The sequence below is a fragment of the Mauremys reevesii genome, linkage group 9 (genome assembly GCF_016161935.1).
Source record: "Mauremys reevesii isolate NIE-2019 linkage group 9, ASM1616193v1, whole genome shotgun sequence".
In the NCBI taxonomy this organism is placed as follows: Eukaryota; Metazoa; Chordata; order Testudines; family Geoemydidae; genus Mauremys; species Mauremys reevesii.
Window position 1 is genome coordinate 89050350 of NC_052631.1, and position 20610 is coordinate 89070959.

At 40.2% G+C, this 20610-nt stretch overlaps 1 protein-coding gene and 1 long non-coding RNA gene across 20 annotated transcripts in view; one reads left to right on the forward strand and one right to left on the reverse strand.

Annotated features, from left to right (window-relative positions):
* The window catches only part of LOC120371616, a 64511-nt gene extending 58964 nt beyond the window's left edge, over positions 1-5547 (reverse strand). For all 4 annotated transcript variants that reach the window (XR_005584491.1, XR_005584493.1, XR_005584494.1 and 1 more), the window contains exons 1-2: positions 5469-5547; positions 2590-2912 (exon numbers count right to left, since the gene is read on the reverse strand). This is a non-coding gene — a long non-coding RNA (uncharacterized LOC120371616). The remainder of the gene's footprint in view (positions 1-2589; positions 2913-5468) is intronic.
* The window catches only part of TENM1 (teneurin transmembrane protein 1), a 697978-nt gene that overhangs the window by 587826 nt on the left and 89542 nt on the right, over positions 1-20610 (forward strand). For all 16 annotated transcript variants that reach the window (XM_039487530.1, XM_039487526.1, XM_039487540.1 and 13 more), the window contains 4 exons: positions 2795-3062; positions 6654-6797; positions 14702-14951; positions 16395-16415. In XM_039487530.1, coding sequence (XP_039343464.1) covers positions 2795-3062; positions 6654-6797; positions 14702-14951; positions 16395-16415 — 683 coding nt within the window. The remainder of the gene's footprint in view (positions 1-2794; positions 3063-6653; positions 6798-14701; positions 14952-16394; positions 16416-20610) is intronic.

Here is a 20610-nt window from a genome sequence, read left to right on the forward strand (position 1 = left end):
CCAATGGTGAGGAAAGATGCCATTGAGTCTGATGGAGAAGGTTTCAAACTGGTTTCTTCCTCACTGGTGCTTTCTACAATTCAAGTTAATCTATCCCTGCAGCCTCTGATATGCCAATGAATGGCCACTTAACCATGATTGCCAGTTGTCTGTGATTGCATTGTCTGGATGGAGGCATCAGCCTTTCCTTTGTCTGGAAAAACCTGTTTACCCACTCTCCAGATTTGTCTAGTTCAAATACATTTTTGTCCAATTTCTGTAGTCTTTTGAGTGTTTACTGTACATATACCAAACAAGAATATTAATGATCAGTATGTTGCCGGCACAAAAGGCCTGAGGCGACAGCAACAGTGGTTCGTTGCCCGGAGTGCCTCGCTCCAATTAGACACACCAGGGTGGAGAAGCAAAAAAGGTTTATTTGAGATCTCAAAGCGCACGTGCTCGGAGACACACGTCTCAGATCAAGCACACCTCATACAAGCAGCTCTCTGTCTTTATACATGATTTTAGCTAAGCATGTCTATTACCCCCAATGCCCAGCTCCCCCTTCCCCTTCTTCCCTCCCTTCTAGTTCCCATACATCAAGCACATTATAACGTAGCAATTACTCTAAACGGGTTAGATCATACTTGGCAAAAAACATATTATCTCGTTAGTAACTTTTCTTGACCGGTCATTCTGTTTCACTCCCTTCAGCCAGGTGCAAGCAGGCTGTATAATTGCCTCCTGGTACTGATAACTAGTTGCCACACATTCCATTCTTTCCATCTAGCCTGTGGGGTTAATTAAAGTCTAAACATGGACGCGGTTCGGACAAGCAGAGGCCTAATACAGGGAGCCTTCATTGGCACTGTCATTTTCCACCCCTCTGTTAACACTGGGCCATGCCTGGTGCCACCAACAATTGTGTTGGTGGTTTTCCAGTGATACCTTACACAATACCTATTAGATAGTGATTATGACAAAAGTGAATTGGGGTACACTGAACTGGTCAGACCAGCAGAAACTCAGTACCTGATACCAGTGAGCCTCTTGCACCCAGGCATTGGGATGCTCTTAGGGTCACAACAGTATATTCACTGAGTAACTGCTTCTAATCCCCTGGTTTGGGATAGACGAGAGCGAACTACTAAAATGTACTTTACATGAATATCTACTACTATTCTCCTATTTTAGACAAAGGAAAGTTTAGAACCTACTGATGTCAGCTGCATGACAGAGGAGGCAGCTGGGATGTCAGCAGGAAGGTCAGGGAATAATCAAGGGGTCAGGAATTCCCTGCCAACAGCACATTTCATATGTTAAAATGACAAGTGCTGGCAGACGTCCAATGGTACTGCAGTGTTTCTGTGACAGTGTTATTATAGCTATAAGGTAATAGAAGGTGTTTGAAACTGAAATGATTTGTTATTAAGGAAACATAAAGTGAGCTGAAAGAACCAGGAAAAGTAAACAAAGCACCATTTGTATTTTTCCAGATTGTGTTGGTTTAACGTTGTGACAGACTGGCTCATTAGTAATGATATGAGCAGGGGCGGCTCTAGGCACCAGCAAAACAAGCTGGTGCCTAGGGCGGCAAAACCTAGGGGGCGTCCCCTGCGGCCGGGGGGGGGCGGGAGGCTGGGCTGGCGGACCTGCCGCAGTCATGCCTGCGGGAGGTCCACCGGAGGCCCGGGACAACTGGACCTCCCGCAGGCATGACTGCGGAGGGGGCGCTCGTCCCGCGGCTCGGCTGGACTTCGCGCAGGCATGACTGCAGCAGCTCAAGCGGAGCCGCCGGACCCGCAAACCGTCCGCAGCCGCGGGATGTCCAGCCGAGCCACGCGGGACCAGCGGTCCCTCTGCAGTCATGCCCGCGGGAGGTCCGCGGCTCCGGGGCGCCTCCCGCGCATGACTGCTTGGGGCAGCCAAAAACGTAGAGCCGCCCCTGGATATGAGACATGCTAACATTGCAGCCCGCAGCATTTAAACTTGCTAAACACAATCCAATTGTGAGTGGACCTTACATGAGTGTGTCAGGGAGCATGCAAGGAGTTTCCCTCATTTCATTGCATGCCCTGCACCAAGGACTGCCACAACAGCATGTCCTCCATTCAAGGAAGCACAAGGGCTAATCCCTCCTAGTAGCCTCCAGCGCCCACATCTCTCAAAAGACCAAAGCCATGACACCTTCCGCCTCCTACCAGCCTGTAGTCTTTGCTGTCCCCCTGCACACTAAGTTGCTCTGGAAAGGATTGTGTTGCTCAGGAAGGCATGGCTCCTTCCTGAGGTCCCTCTAAGATGGGGCAGCCAACCCAGTGTAGTGCCTTAAACACACAATATGGCCCAAGGGGAGTTTAAAATATGTATTTATTTAACTATATTTATGTCCAAAAATTAATTAACCAAATGAGATAGCCTCTCCAAAGTCAACCTGCAACTCTAGGACAACTGAGTTTAGTGGATTTAGACAAGATTAGTACTCAAGAAAGTAATTGTCATCACAAATTTGACCCAAAAACTTAAGGCAAAATTAATATTGCAAATGTTAGGGACAAAGAAGAATAAGAAAAGAGATGAGGCCTCCTTAACAAAGTATAGACAGATTACCTGTTTTCCACCTGTGTGATCTTTCAGACACTGCACTGCTTTGGATGATGCTGAAGATTTTGCATTTTTCCTGACCACAATGTGCCTGGCAGAGGCGGTGCCTAGGTTTCTTAGAAAACATCATGATTTGAAATACAAAACGTTGCCCTTTTCCTAGGCATGAATATCATTAATAACAGTGTGTACAACTGTTGGGTTCTTCTAGGTGGTCCAGGAGGAAATCCCAATTCCGTCTAGCTTTGTGAAGCTCAGTTACCTCAGCAGTCGAACCCCTGGATATAAAACTTTGCTCCGCATTATTTTGACACATGCAGCCATCCCTCCTGGAATGACAAAAGTACATCTTACAGTTGCTGTTGAAGGGCGGCTAGTTCAGAAATGGTTTCCTGCTGCTACAAACCTGGTCTACGCTTTTGCCTGGAACAAGACAGACATTTATGGACAGAAGGTGTCTGGTCTGGCAGAGGCAACAGGTATGTTGAGTTACTTCCGTGTAATTAGTAGTAGTAATACATTTGAAGGGAAAATACTGTTTACACTTCTGACAATATATATAATTATCTAAATTAATTGCAGCTTTTAGCCAATTGGAATGTGATCATCTAGGAAGCATTTACAGTGTATTTTGTTATTCCTCACGTTTCTCTTTTTAAAGCCACATTTTTTTTTGGCATCTCTAGTTCAAAAGTCTCTTTCTCCCATCTCATAATGGTTACATACCTGTGGTTACTTGTGTAGCTATCTCTGTGTTTGGAATGTACTTTCTCACCGTAACCTTCGGTGTGTCATTGCCGCTGTCATTTTTTTGGCAGTGACATTTAAAATATCATTTCCATTTAGCATTTACTAAGTGCCAACATTTAGGTATCTTTGCTTATTATATTTGATGTCTGAAGCTGTTAACTTCTTGACTTACTATTTCAAAAGGTGTACATAGAAATCATCCATACTTTTGGGGGTCCTTTTATTTTAGTTTTTTAGATTTTAAAGTTATCCAAGTGGTGGTCCCTGATTTATGACTGAATAACTGCAGTATAACTGAAGTAAAATGCATTTCATTTATCCAAAATATTTTCACATGAATTTTGCTGTTTGATCTTGATTTTTTTTAAATTATTTTTAATCAAGGATGGTGTTTAATGACCTGCTATTGCAAACATTTCCTATCAGCATATTTACTGTTCCAGTAGTGCTTACACTTGTGAGTAGTTCTACTGAATTCAGTGGGATTTCAGTATGCTTTGAAGTCTGTGGAGCTACTCACAATAAGTGTTTGCAGGATCAGACTCTAAAATATTAAAATAATTAGGGGCCACATTCTGCCACTTACAGTGTGTAATATCTTGCTCCATAAGTAGTCTCATTGACATCTGCACAGGATAATACTATGACTATCCACTCTTTCAAATGTGTGTTCAGAAGTGGACAAATGCTATTTTAGGGGAACATTATTCACACTGTACAGCCGATGTAGAAATCTACCATAGAGTAAAGTACTATTCAGTGTGAATAAGAGTGGCAGAATCTGGACCTAACTGCTTATACAATATAGATTCTTATATCAACTTGTATAACAAAGAATGGAATTAAATGAGTTGAGATTTCTTTTCTGCGTTGTAACCTATTTGTTCATTTTTCCATACATACATATAATATAATAGACAGCAATGATATTATGGAACTTTGTTGTTCTAAAATGTAGGATATCTGAAAATGACATGAAATGGCAGTAAATATGTGAATACTGATAAATATAATACAGAACAGTTAAATATGCTAATTCTCTTCCAGATTATTTGAAATCCAGTAATCATGAAGTCCACCCTTGTCCAACATATTTCTAGACTTTAAACCAAATAACTATGTTAGAGATGTCACCAAATGGTACATTGAGTTGCTAAATCCTAAAATGAATTCTAGCAAAGCATTTATCAAAGGAAACAAGAATAAAACCAGTCCATGAGGCACTATAAAATAACACCTATTTATTTATTTTGCAGTTCAATGTCTGATTTCATTTAAAGTTGATTTTAATTATGCTTCTTGCAAAACAGAAGCAAGAATCTTTATATTTAAGTGCATTGTTAACTTGGTTTGTAAGATTCTGATAAAGCCTTATTTAATTTGACAGATTGAAGTAGTCTGGGACCCTCATCTGCATTCATTATGTGAATTTTGTCAAAATAATTCCCTGTGTTGGTATATTACCAATATTTATTAATGCATTCTGCTCAGACTTCATTTTAATTACATTAAATTACAGCAGATTGAAGTTCTATAAGCTCAGGAATATAACCATCTGCCTTTAATATTATAAACCCTATAAACACTTTCATTTTTCTTCAGGATTATTGGCAACAATTACATAATGATTTACTATCGTAGTCTATCCAGAAAAAGTGGTCTCAGAAAAAAAAACAGAATTTCTGAAGGTACTCACATGCATGGAAGGACCTGGGGTTTGGGTGGGGGGTTAGAGAAATATACAGTGGCATTTCCCTACTCTCCAAGTCTTGCACGTTGAGGAAATTTCCTGATCTTACATTTGCAGCAGATATTATAACAACAGAGTTTCTTCTTAAAATTGAAGGGTTAGAAAAAAATATATAATAATACTCCTCTCTCTGGAAAAACTGGTTCTAAAAGATTCTTTAACAATGGAAATAAAACAGAGTTTAAGCATGTGGCTCGTTCTTAGATATATAAAGTTAGCATATAAAAGAGGGTATCCAAATGCTACTCACAGGGAAGGCCAAAGAGAAGAAGACAATGAAGTTGTGACAAATCAGATAATGAGCTTTAGGAACATTTGGCAATTCAGGAATTTCAGATGTGGGCAGAGAATAGTAGAAGTATTACATTATCACCCATGATCCTACCATGTGCTCCATTATGGACATCTAGGAGCAGATCTTCAGCTGGTATAAGCTGCCATAGCTCCATTCAAGTCAGTTAAACTCCCACAGAGTTCAATGGAACTATGGCAGTTAATACCAGTTGAGAATCTGCCCCAGAGGGTGTCTGCAACTTTGGACTATTCCTTAGCGGTGTGGACAGTATGTATGCAAGTATGAATTTGTTACATGTATGACTGAAGAAAAGATCCTATAATATAGGTGATAAGTCATCAGCAAATATGCTTCATATTAAAAAAATTCTCCTTTATCTTTCTCCTTAGATTAACACCTAGAAAAGCACTTGTTTTGATATTGACACGAGGACTAATCCCAGTAACAGAATGGCAAAGGTAGTTTGGGGAGAAATAATCAGTACTGTGGTCAAATCTGTAGGTTCAGAATGAAGTTGTATAAAAGCAGTGTTGTTTTAGCTTCTGGGGCCTCTTTCAATTGCAAAGGATGGACAAGGCAGCTGCTGGGTACATAGCGTAATGATCTGTTGCGGGTAAAGCTTTAAACATACAGTGACGTTAACAGGAGGCAAGGGAATGTGAATTCAGGAGTCAGAAAGTTTAGTAGCAAAAACAGAGGCTTCTTTTTGATAAACTAATGAGAAGTTCCAGAGAGTAGTGGGAACAGTCTCTTATGTTCCAATAAAACATTTGCCTTACAAACAAGCCAACATATAACTTGTTCCCTACAATTATGACACAGTACCTCAGGTTTGAAGTATAGCACCTAAGGTTCACTGGAGTTCTGGAAACAGGGGGTAATTGGTGACAAATCAATACCAACATTCTTACATGTATCAAAGGAAAAGGATGAGTTAAGTGGAATTGAATCTCCACTCCCCTTCTTGAACAAAACAGGACTCTTTTAATTTAGCAATAGTTGATTTAGTTAAGGGAGATGCTATTGAGCAAGTTGGACAAATTCCTCTGGGGAGAAAACACACACACACACACACACACACACACACACACTAACCATGACTATCAAAGGAACTGATAATCTCTTAGACTTTTTTTGTACCCTCAAACAATCAAAATCAAATGCAGAAACCAGCATAGGAGCCTCATTACTGTCAGGTAGATATAAAAACTGGTATGGAAAAAGCAGATAATAAATGAGGGAAAAGTAATCTAACATATCATCATTTGTTTTCAGTGTCAGTAGGATATGAATATGAAACATGCCATGATTTTATTCTGTGGGAGAAAAGGACAGCTATCCTGCAGGGTTTTGAGATGGATGCTTCGAATCTGGGGGGTTGGTCCATAAACAAACACCATGTATTGAATCCACAGAGTGGTAAGTCCTTCAATTATCAATCAGATATGTTGGAAAGGAATATATTTTCAAGATGATGATGAAGAATTTAGATGTTCAATTTTTCATTGTTAATGTTTTATCCTTTGAGTGTGCAACTTTCATTACTGAGAACTGCACACTTATCCACCAGCTGAAAATATTTGTGTGTGTGTGTTAGCTATCAGGCATAAATAAAAATCTTGTTAATATATATATTTTTTCATTATGCTGGATAAGAGAATACTGATATAGGATATAGAACTTTATATCTCTGTTTTGAATCCTATCTGAGATAGCAGGGATTGAATGTTGCTCCTGTTTGCTGGTCTCTGTGAAAAGAATTGATGGTGTGTTGTCTTTTCAGTGGACAAGTATCTATGTCACAAACTCACCGCTACAACTGGCTTTAATTAGCATCATTATTGGCAGTCTTACCAGTGGAACTAAGGACCAAATATGCATAGAAATTGAGCTAAAAACTGGCCTTCTGGAGGTGGTGCTTCCATTTGGAGTAGACTCATCTTGCCAGGACAGTGTGCAAGTTTGCACTGCTGCTCACTCTGTATCTGAGCTGTGGCTAAATAAAATACTTTACTCTCCCTAGCAGCAGTTTAGCACCTTTCACAAGTGTGCGTGCGCGCGCGCGCACACACACACACACACAGAGCAAAGAATCTACTCATTTATTTTGCCCTCCTGACTTATTCACTACATATAAATTACTCAAACTCTGAGACTTTAATCTGTTTTCTCATTACCTATTATTTTATGGTTTCCCCTCAAGCAGCTATAATTAGGAACTACTCTTAGTGGATTTAAATTATCAAATTAATGCAGGTATAGTAAGTTACAGTATTGAGAATGAATATGAATTTGAAAATAAATGGACATGTTATGTTCTTTGAGAGAGAAAAACCTAGGATCAGAGTCTCAGCTGGTGCAAATCAGCTTAGCACTAGCTTCAGTAGAGCTCTGCCAATTTTCCAGATAAGAATCTATCCACTAAAATCTGTTTCCAACTGCAAACAACTGTAACCCAGATTCATGCACAGATGTAAAGCTGTCAGGATTTCATAAATTCTGATGTCAAATGTACAACTGTAGTGTAAATATTCCAAATACAAAAGGTCAGGTTTAGTTTGTAAATTATCAAGATTTTGATTTGAAATAGTTTGACATTTTAAGCAGTGGTTCTTTCATACCCACCTTACTGGTTTGTATAGATTGACTTTTTTAAATGCCAGCTGTTGACATTTAACACAAAGAGAAATCTGACCTCAGTCAGCCCAGCCCCCCAGCTGTGAGCCCGATAGTCCACTTCCTAGTGCCAGTTTGCCACTTAAATAGTTTAGTTTCAAAACTGAGTTCTTGGGAATACTCTCTTTTATAGCTCCAGTTTCTATGAATGTCTGACCTTAGCGCTTACTGTAATGCCATCCCTTCTAATTCACCACACAGCAGTTATGAGACTAAAATATTTATGAGACTTTATACAATACACAATTATGACTAGTAAACATTTGAGGTTAAATTGTGGCTTTTCAGCCACTGCCCAGAGCACAGGGCACATAGGGATGAACTGTTCATTGGTCGCCCCCAGAGATACTGTTCATGACATACAGTTCCTGCAAATGCTGGGCTGCATAGTCCCAGCAAGCCTTCTACATCCTTTGAAAGGATGCATCCCGTGGTAACCTCTTCTGCCTGTTAGCACTAGCCTCAAACAATCCTTGTGATTTGTGACTGCAAGAATTCTGGGTGACTAACCCTTGTATCTAGATTTTAAGTGGGGATGGGAGGTTTCTTCTGCCTTCCCTCCCCTTACACATCTACAGAGAGTTGGCAAGATCGAGACTTAAACTAGAGGAAATTGTTCTCACCTTTGTCCTTTCCTTACAATGGCACTGATCCAGGAATGTATGTAAGCACATATTTAACTTTAAGCACAAGCCTTGAAGTCAATGGGCCTACATATATGTGTAAAGTAGGGCACAGGCTTAAGTACTACCCAAATCAGGACATAAGGTCTGATCTAAAGCCTACTGAAATCACAGGAAAGACTTCAGTGTAGTTGATCTTGATAATGCCCATAAAGCTCCTGCATGTGAACTGTCAGAGAAACTGCTTTAGTGTCATACTAGTCCAATAGGGGGAATTAATTATTAAATAGTAGAATTCATATACCTACCAAAGTAAAATATAGTCCCACACATAGATGGCAAACTAGATATTTAAGTTCATTAGCCAAAAGCGACAAAATAAATAATATATCACTTGATCTCAACCAAAAGGTCAAGAAAAGCTCTTCAGTTTCAGCCATGCAAAACATCGATTTTAAACAAGGGTAAGGTTGTGATTCAAACCTAAAACAGTCATTGTAAAATTCAAACTTATGCTCTATGTCAACGTGAGAGGAAATGAAAGGCGTAAGTGTGGAATTAATTTCTTGAGATCTTTTTGTATTTAATTAAAATAAAGCATTCGCTCTGCAGGGATGTAAGTGTGAACCTTTCACAGGTACTGAATTTACTTTCTCTTTTTGAAATGCTGTCACAATCCAGTTAATCCAAACTATAGGAATAGCATTGGGAACACAATTCAAATATAAAAAGTTATGGTACTTTACTGCAAATAGTCCTTACGTAACTTTCATTTCACCTTAACATTAAAAACACTTGATTTGATCAGCTGTACACATATATTTCAGCTGATTGGGGCTGCTGTTGACTGAATAATATTGTATGCATATTAGAAGTCTGAGTTGTTGATTCTTCAGTTTGATGTTTTTGCCATGATTGCAAGTGGCAGAAATAACTAAAAAAAAAATAAAAAAAAAATAAACTTTTTTTTTGCTTATCAGTGACAGAAAAATAGCATGAATATAATATGAGGTGAACTTATTAGAAATAATGGGTTTTTTTGTTGTTGAATGGAGTTTGCTGAGGCAATCTGATTAGTAAGTGCATCCACTAGCCATTCTAGCCATCCCTTCTTTTCAACCAGTGCCACACACCCTTTGGGCTTTCATGGCCCTGGGTAGGCCCACTGATGGAGAGGAATTTTCAGTCAAGTTCTGCCAGTACAGCCTTCTCCCCCAGCAGACTTTCTGCCATTAGGATTCTTCTGCAGGGTCTTTAGAGCTGCAACAGTTAGTTTGAGTTACTATATTTGAGTTAATCCATTCGAGCTAACCTACCTCAATGGCCTAGCTTGAATGAAAGGGTATGTCTATATTGTGATAAAAAACCCATGGCTTTGAGTCTCAGAGCCCAGATCAGCTAACTTGGGCTCATGGGACTCAGGCTGCGGGGCTACAAATAGCAGTGTAGCTGTCCAGGCTTGGGATGAAGCCCAGGCTCTGAGATCTTCCCCCATCGTAGTCCCAGAGCCCGAGCCCAAATGTCTACACTGCTATTTTATAGCCCTGCAGTCTAAGCCCCATAACGGTGACTCAGGCCAGCCGCTGGTCTTTAATTGCAGAGTATACCTGTGCAAATTGACCACACTGTGAAACAACTCTCAAGCTCCACAGCGTGATTGGATTAGCAGTTCATGAGTTGCTTTAACTCAAGCTGCTGCATCCGCACTGCTTTACCAGCTCTAGCATCAGCAGTATTGGAGGTTCAAACCACTTCCAACCCCACACTTGAACTTAAAGTGCCGCTTAACTCAAGTTAAAGATTTGTGTGTGTGGACAGGAGTTGGGTGAGGGACAAAACTCAAGGTGTATTTTAAGCTAACACTGCAGTGAAGCATACCCTATGATGCAGTGAATCCCCCATATGTATTGCTTAGTGATATTCAGCATACGGATATTTACAAGAGCAAGTTTAAATTCCATACCAGAAAAAAATGGTGAAAATAGATACATTTATGCAGAAATACGTTTCTTGAATCTGTTCCTAGGTCTAAATCTTATTGATACAAACATTGCTTTAGGCAAACCATAAGGCATCTTACCATTCTAGGAAGTAAGGGCCTCTTTTATTTCTGTAAAGATATTTCCTGATTGATTGTGGCATCCATGAAGTGGAAAGCCTGTCCATCACTCCCAATTGTCCCCCCACATTCTGCCCTGGAAACCCTGGCTTTTTAAATACATACTCGTTTTGAGCCAATAAGTATGTTGTATTAACATAGATAACTGATCATATTTTGCTCTCAGTTACACTAAGGACATGATTATTGTACCCTAGTTTTCTTTTTTTGATTCAGAAAACAAGATTTGATCATTCTGGGTTCCTGATGATTCTATTCTTAAACGTTTTTCATCAAAGTTTGTTGCCATTTTTTCCAACATGCAGAATCTTCAAACTATTCGTCATGATCAGTTAACAAACACACATGTACATGCTAGTTCCTGAAAGCATAAAGTCCTTTTGAAATACCCAGAGAACTCACAAATGCAAATGAATATCCCAATAACCAATGTTTTCAGTGTATCCTTTGAAGTGGATTTTTCTTCAGATAGGCGAGTATGTTGAATGAGTTTTTGTCCCTTTTAAAGGGACTTTATACTTTGAAGTTACAGATACAGTAACTCTCGCCCTGGTCTAGCAAAGCACTGATTGAAGCCAAAAAGACTACTCATGTGCCTAAAGTTACGTACATGCTTAAAATGAATAAAGGCAAAACAAACTCTCCAGAGCCCTAATTATATATTATTTGTCTGAAACACATAGAAGATTGTCTTTATGTTTTTAGTCTCAGACAAAGGCCAGCATTTCCTGTGAGATCAGTGATTTTTACTGGCGGGGAGGGAGGATATATAAATTTCCATTGATTATGCTTGCATATTTCCAAGCTCCTTTTATATACCAACCCTAAACTCCAAGGAGAGAGATGTATTCTGACCCTTGTTGTTCATAAATAAGTTTGAAAAATGGATTCTGCTTTGAAATCAGCATAAAGCACCACCCACTGGCTTCCAAGGGGAATTTTCATTTCAAATTTATTTGCAATCCACAAAACAACTTCTAAACAAGGGGAACTGTGAGCAGTAGATTTGGACCACTGTCGTACTTTAAGGACAATCTAGAGTAGCCTAATGTAGCCCTTATCCACCAAGTTTCCCCTGTTTCTGTCTAACGGTATGTCTACGCTGCAGTTGGAAGTCTGATTAATAGAATAATTGCTCTTGCTTTAATCTAACTAGCGTTTGTGACGAGCCGTGAAACCATGGCAGCATGAGCTTCAGCACGCACACTGAAGTTCATACTGCCGTGGCTTTAGTGATGTTGGTACTTGTGCTAGTTAGGTTTAAGCTAGTTTGGGTATGTCACACCTTTAATTGCAGAGGAGACATACCCTAAAATTCCTTAATGCTTAGCACCCTTTTGGCTTCATGCATAATACTCATTGGGTTTGATTCTGATCTAAATTGCACTGGTATAAATAAGGAGTAACTCCTCTGAAGTAAATGGAGTTGCATGGGTTTTAAACTGGTATTCTTCAGTTCAGAATCAGGCCCATTGATGTGATTCTTGGATCATTTTACATAGCAAGCAGGTTCAGTATGGTGGGTATGGCGTGTGGTGGAAGAGATCTGTAAGAAGAAGAATGCGTTCTTGAACTAAAACTTGATAAGAAATTGCTGTTATAGCTGGAGCAAGGTTGAATGGCGTGGTGTCATGCATAGGCAGGTGAAACCTATTCTTGGAACAATAACAATTAAAGAAGTCTTCAATATGATCTATATTTTCAAACGCTGAAAATAGCACAATATAAAGTGTTTGTGTACATTTTTTTGTTTCAGCTTTACCCAGGAATGTTAATATCGTACACTGATACTGCAATGCCACATACGAAGGCAAGCCATCAGTTGTGCCAATGTAATCAGAAACTACATTCATTTGTGTTTTATTTCCTTTAATCACTCTTCGTATTTGATAGAGTACTGGGCTTTCTAATAGAAACAGGGAATTTTGGAATTGCTGTATCAAAAGAATACCTATCTTCAGTTTGAAAATTGCTATAAGTCTAGTAATAACATGTCATTTTTGAGGGTAATTGTTAACTGTATTGCTATATTGTTATAAAAAAATGATGTCTACCTGAGAAAATGATGTTAGTACTGGATCTGGTGTTACCAACCTAATAATAGGAAAGATTTTTGAATGATATATCCTGAAATGCAGTGCTCAAATACTGACATGTTAGAAAGCTGCTTTCCTCTTTATGGCAGGGCATATTATATTCTCACTGGTAAAAAGTTCACTCACTGGAATTACTCTTCCACTTTTAACACGGTTGTGCTTCAGTCACCAACATTTTTATACATTATTATCAAGTAGCTCTTATTTAAATTTGAATGTTGATTGTATACTGCAGTCTGATGCCCTTTCTGAAAAATACAGAGCAGTCCTGCTATTAATTTCCCTTAATTAAATACTCAGAATGTTTAAGAAATTCATCCGCTACCCAATAAAAATGTATGAATAAAATGAATATTTACGTAGTAATCCCTAAGAAATCAGATAGTACTTCAATTAATAGTTGATTTGTTAGAGCATTAACCAATCCTGACTTCTCATCATGATCCCAGTTTTTAAAATAGCTCAGAGAGTGGAGATGTTTAGAATTGGGAAAGGTTCTTAGAACCTTTTAATATACTCTTTGAAAGATCTGGCCATGCTTTACTGAAAGTGTTATGTGCTCTTCTCCTGTATTGTCAGATTCAAAGATAAGGTGCAAAATATTTTAGCTGCTGCCTTTTTTTTCTGCCAGATCATTTTATTTCAGTTTTGGTGGGTCAAAGGTTCTTAAGAACTTATACCAACATTTTCAGACTCTGTGTATAAAATTTGACAGCTATGTGCTCCCTGGAAGCACGTAACTCAGGTGTTCTGGGATCTGCCCTGGCTGCCCATTGGTGTCCAAGTGGAGTTTAAGGTATTGGTTTAAGGTACAGGGTTTTTGCCGCCCCAAGCAGCAAAAAAAAAGTCATGATCAGCTTTACCGCCACCGCTTCAGTCTTCAGCAGCAAGGCAGGTCCTTCCCTCCAAGAGGGAGTGAGGGACCCTCTGCCGAATTGCCGCCCAAGAGCCGGACGTGCCGCCCCTCTCCGTTGGCCGCCCCAGGCACCTGCTTGCTGGGCTGGCGCCTGGAGCCGACCTTGATTGGTTATGACCTGTGAAGCCTTAATGGTCTGGGACCAGCCTCTCTCCCTGTGCCATACTACTACAGATGCAGTCAAAAAGACGCTTAAAAAATGTAGGGCAGCTAACAGGGTGTTCTCTGCAAGGGTTCCAGGACTCTGGAACTTGCTATCTTCCCCCTCCCCCCCACCGATCTAAAATAGTTGGAACTTATAGTGATTTTTCAGGCACGCTACACAAGGCATCTCTTTGACTGGCTTTTTGGAGAAGGGTAAGGATGTGCTATCATTTTAATAATGCTTAGATTTAATTGTATTGTCCGTGATGTATTAGGTTGCATACAGCCTTGGATAGGCATCTTTTAGTTATTTAAATAGAAATATGTAGAGTAAAATAAGTTATTTAAGTGAATGTAAGTGGCCTGGTTTTCAGAAAAGCTGCGCACCTGCAACTCCAATTGAAGTCAATGGTGGCATCTCTGAAAACCAGGCCATTTATTCAGATGACAAAATACAGATTTAGACACAACTTTACGCACCGACACGTGAAAATGTTGGCATGGTAAGAGTGTATCCAGATTGTGTGTGGCTCAGAAATATTTTCTGAGAATCTTAAAACTAATTTTAACAAGCTTTTACAGGTAATGATCCTTCCATGTGGAACAGAAGGTGGAATGAATGAAAACAAAAATGGAAGCCCCACATATGTTTGCTGCATGGTGAAAGCAGAGCAGGATTGAGCACTACTAGTTTGTAATAGGTAATATGCACTTTTTTGTCACCTTCATTTTTCTTCTCTCATGTTTAGGGATCGTACACAAAGGGAATGGAGAAAACATGTTCATTTCCCAGCAGCCACCAGTCATCTCAACCGTCATGGGTAACGGACACCAGAGAAGTGTCTCCTGCTCCAACTGCAATGGTCTTGCTCTCAGCAGCAAACTCTTTGCCCCGGTTGCCTTGGCTTCTGGTCCAGATGGCAGTGTGTATATTGGAGACTTCAATTTTGTCAGACGCATCTTTCCCTCAGGAAATTCCATTAGCATTTTAGAATTAAGGTAGGAAATCTTGGAGTTTATTGATTGGTGGTCAGATCTTTTAATGTGAGCTATGAGAAATACGGTGAAACGTTTTTAAGGGACCTAAGGGACTGACCAAATTTGACTGCTTATTAGAAATATGTCTTTCTCTCTAAGCATCAAATTTACCCCAAAAACCTTGGGGTTACCTTAAAGTGACCACTTAAGAGGGTGCGGTGTGGAAGGTTGTCTATGTTAGATGGTGTTTAGTGTTTAGTACAGGTTTCACATAATTAATCAAGAAACCTACAAGTTGAATAGTCTGAGACTTCCCTCCCCTATATTTTTCCTATTTAGATTTTCAAAATAGAATAAGATTTTAAAGTATTTTTTCTTAAAATCAACATAACACCTGGTGGAATATTTGAGTTGAGGAGCAGGTATGTATATCAGCTCAGAGATAGCAATAGCCACTTTGCCTGCATGTACTATAGATGGACAGATCAAGTTCAGAAGTACCCAAATTGTTCCCCATCTCTTCTGGAAAGCACAGCAAAGTAGAGCTGGACTGAACTTGAGACAGGCACAGGCCATGGGCATTCCAAACTAGTATCTGTCAAACCAGGTGTTGCTATGCCACCAAAAAGCTACCCTGCCACAGCTAACCCCCTATAATTGACACTTTATCCAGTTTCACTCTAAGGGCCACCATAGGTAACTATAAAATTGTTCTGGTCCCTAAACATTACCATAAAGCATATCTCTCACTCACCATTGGCGCACTGCAGCCTGCCTCACTTAGGGCTTGATCCTACAAGGTGCTGGGTGCCCTCAACTTGTGTTGAGGTCAGGGGGAGCACTCAGCACTTTTCAGGATCAAATCCTTACTTACACCAGTACTGAAATACACAGAACTATTTTCAGAGTGCTAGCTGTTAGTCTGTATCAGCAAAAAGAATGAGGAGTACTTGTGGCACCTTAGAGACTAACAAATTTATTTGGGCATAAGCTTTCGAAAGCTTATGTTGAAATAAATTTGTTAGTCTCTAAGGTGCCACAAGTACTCCTCGTTCTTTTTTCACAGAACTATGTTCCATGTAATGTATAGAGGCCACACTAAACCTATATTACTCGTGAAAACATGTGGTCATGTAAGCAGCTAGCATGGTTAGAGTACGGTTGCACATTAATTGTTCAAGATGAGGTTGGAGATCTGTGTACTGTGGGTGGTGGAAAGGAAGCAACTGAATTTGAGGGAGAAATGAGTGGAGTAGAGATGAGATGTTGAATGATTTAACTGCTTATATCTTTATTGTCTACAATTTACATTGAGAGGATATACAAAGTTAACTGTGTTTTCGTATGACTATATGTGTGTGTGAGGTAGGGTAAAGGTCTTTATTATGTTGGTTTGGTTTGCATTGATACTGACATTTGTTGTTTTGCTTTTATTGTGGCTCCTGGATTGATTTGTGGTATTAGGAACAGAGACACAAGACATAGGTAAGTAAATCATGGTGCAGTTATGCATGCATCCAACTGATTTAAGGGATCATTTATAAACAAGCAACAAGGAATATTCCTAAACAAATGAATTTTTTAAATATAGGCTTACAGAAACATTGTGTCATTAACAAATATGAATGTAAATCAAATCCAGCTTTATTTGCTTTAGAGAAGCATAGGTTTGTTCACTTTACCTGGATCACCTCCCCCACTAACCTGAAAGAATCTGAGCTCAATCAGCAAGGCACAGTGTAAAGTTTTCCATCTGAAGAGTGACTGAGGTTATTGTTAAAGGTAACTCAGTTATTTTATTAACTTCTGTTATATTAATTTTGTATTATATCATAGATACGCACTACTAGGGAAATTGGAATGGGTACATTTTAGAAATGGAAAAAAAATAAAAGTCTCTAGAGGAAGACTAGAGAGGTCTGTAGTTTATTAACTTACGGCTAACTTATAACTGTGGACACTTCCCTGAGTAAGGGGCAGTGCATAGCTGAGTTGCTCCATGAGCAGCCCTGAGGGTAGGACTACACTGCAATCAGCGGTGTGACTGCAGCACATGTAGATATACCTGAGTTAGCTTTGGTCTGGCTAGCTCGGATAGCAGTGAAGCCACAGCAACACAGATGGCAGCACAGGCTGGCAACTTGAACTTTTACACAGGGTACACGCTCCTCCCATGCTCCCATGACTTCACTGCTGCTGTTGTGTGAGCTAGCTAGAGCAAAGCTAGCTCAGTATGGCTACACGTGCTGCAGACACATCTCTTACTGCAGTGTAGACCTGCCCTTGGTGAGTCACACTCTTCCCCCGCTTCTCCTTTGCTCTGCAGAGGAAGCAGGTTACTTCCCTCTTTTTCATGGAGCATCTCAGTCCCCACTGCGCCCAGTCATCTATACCAGCCAGCAAGTAGCTGAGGGGGAGGGGCAGGGCGGACAAGGGCTCTTCCCATTCCCTCCATCCACTTGCTTGCAGCAAGGCACACTGGGCAAGTAGGCCTTGCTCTCCTCACCACACATAGAGTCTTTGTTGAGCATGTGGGGCCCTTACTTCCCTTGTGTGGCTAAGGCGGCTGTGACAATTTCTAAGGGCCCTAGAAATAACCTATAAAAGATTAGAAAGAACAGAGAGCTGCTGAGCATCAGGTTGCTTTCCCTAGAAACAAGCTCTTCAGCCTCCTGATGTATCATTTTAAAAAGCAGGTAAATAAACCAGGACTGATGCATCCCATTTTGATGATTGCATGGCATAATAGGGAGAGTACCGTAGTAGACTGAACCAAATCCAAAAAAATTATTTTAAAATGATATGTTTTAAGGGATGACATGACAATCATTGTTATTAGGTTTTAGCCACAATCATATTATTGAATATGATAGTTTGTTTGTCACCGTCCTTATCAAAGATATAATCTTTCAGGCGTTTTACAACAAAAGCTTAATAGAAAGATATTAAAGTGACAATTCCTGGCTAATTGCATGCATCTCCACAGTTTGTTTTAATGATTGTTTCCATTTGTTTAATACATAACCTGTCAACGTCCTTCAAATTTTATGAAGTTGAAAAGAGGAAAATTGAATTTGTTCAGTCTGGAATGACAATTGTCAACAAAATGGCATTAATCAGGGTTTTAATTTTTGTTTCTCTTTCTCAAATTATTTTTCTAAATACCAGTGCGCTAGAACAAAATACACTAGCTTCTTTGGGTAGGCTTAAACCTTAGTTAAATTTAGTCACGTGTCAAACTGCTTCCCACTAAAGTGCTGTTGGGTATTAATTGTAAGTATTAATTGCCTATTTGCAAAGCTATATTATTCTGACTAGCTTAAGTGAAGTGATTTGTGGTAAATTGGAGGGCATCACTTGGAGATAATAGACAGGCAATGAGGTTATGGAAAGTCTGTTTACAGTCCTTACTGTGCACAGCTTTATTGTGGCTTTAAAAGCCACAGCCAATGTACATTAGGAAAGGGTGTGGGTGGACACTAGGTTTTCTTCCTAGGGAGGACACAGAAATGCAGAATGTTTCCAGACTGCTAAAGAGCACAAGCAGGAGCAACCACTAACTACCCCCTTTGGGACAGCCTAAGTAAATTGCAGTGTGCAGTCAGGCCACCACAGATTGAGCTCCTGGAATTCCCCGGAGCACTGGGGAAGGTCTCATGCTACACCCTGCCTGAGGATGCTCAGCCAGCTCTTCAAACTCATGCAGAGGGAGAGCAGGGTTGTGGCCATTTTGAGGTGGGTTAGCATATCCAAGGGATGTAGGGAAGTTGTCTCTGTACTTCCCTAACAGAAGGACTGCAACTGTAGCCCCTCCCTGCATAGGTGTGATTGTGGCCAACCCTTTCAAGGCTCATTCCTTCCTCCCCCAACATCCCTCCTCCCCTCATAAGGAAAGGCAATAATCTAGCCCAACAGTTCTCAAACTTTAGTAACCCGAGGAGCCCCATTTTGATTTATATTTTTTGTGGATCCCCAAGCCCCCAGCTCAGCCCCAGACTCCACCCCCACTGCACCCTTTCCCCCAAGACCCCACCCCAGCTCCACCTCTTCCCACTTCATCCCTGCCCCTTCTCTTACCCACCTCTTTCCACCCCCTCCCCCAAGAAATTCTGTTCTCTAGTGTGCAGGAGGCGCTGGGAGGGATGGGGAGGAGTTGATCAGCAGGGCCGGCGGACCTCCCTGGAGTACCCTCACAGACCCCAGTTTGAGAAACTCTGATCTAGCCCCTTAATAGTTGCAACATGCTCTTCTCCTGATGCCAGCCCATACTGCTGACTGGGGCAGAGGGGAGGCAAGGCCACCGCCCCCTCCAGCTATGCCCAAGCTGCTGTGTTTAGTACATGGAGCTGTGTCTCCTTATGACTTGAACTCAGAAAGCAGAAGCACCAGAATTTTGGAGGCTGACAGCATAGGTATGCAAGGGGGAAAGGGCTTCCAAATTTCATCCCTCAATACAGTCCTCCCTCTCAAAAAGTAGGGAAAAGACTTCAGAACGTTCCTTGAAGGTTAAAAGATTCAGGCGACTTGAGACCTTGTGTGGGAGAGAATTCCATACTCTAGGGCTGCACATGAAAATTGCTTCATAGTAACTCCCCTTTTTTATTTATACCGTGGGGAGCCCCCTCTGTAGCAATAGCACATGAAGAGAGGGGCAATTTCTCATATAGACAAGTTCAATCTCATGTAGGTGGTGGCAGAAGGGGAGGGGCTTGTGGGTAAAACTAATAAGTTGGAGGCTGGGTATATCCATGTGATGGATTTTATGTTCTGTCCTTGAGATTCTTTTTTGGGTGCTCAGCTGCCTCCTTTTGGTGACCACTTTATCGAGACTATTCTATTTTTTCAGATTCTTATACAGTACCTAGGTACGTAGTCTCTGAGCACCTGCCCATTAAACAATGTGACTGGCATCTGTCACATGCCATCCTTTCCTTCTTTCTTCTGTCCTCTCTTCAAGGGGAAATTACATGTCGATTGGGTTTATTTTAAAAGGTGGAACAACACTGTGCGGATCATGGCATGTACACAGAGCATGATTCCATGGGTTTGAGTAACTTCAGGTTTTGGATATATTTTGTTTGTTTCACTTGAAAACATTTCAGTTAAAAAAGATTGATATTCTTAATCTGGGAGAAAGTTTTTTTGACTGTGTGGGGTCAGGATGGTTCTGTTTGTTTTCTCAGCATTCTGTAATCAGGATCTAACATCTGGTAATAAAGCTGTTTATTCTCTCTCCACTTTACCAGTTGCCAAAGATAAAGAACTAAGGGAAGGGAATAATTTGTTCTGAAATGAATCACTGTTAATTTTCATTTATTAATCTACTTGGGACAATTTTTAACAATGCTAATTAAAAATTGTCCCAGGTTTGGATACGATTCCAAACTTTCCATAAGATCACAAGTATTTGGTTCTGCCCGATCTCTGGTAGTAATATTTCAATTCAAACATTTTAGCATATAAGATTTTAAGCATAGATAACATCAAGAGGTTTCTAATAGCCAGTGTATTAAACCTAATCACATGGATGACAGAAAACATATCTAAAAGGAGAGTATATAATGACCTCTAGTACTTTGTGGTTTTTACAAGATGAATAGAGTAATTTTATTTAACATCTTGAATTCTACTAGAAAATTTTTCCATACTGGTATTTTATGGAAAATCTTTTGTTTGGTCA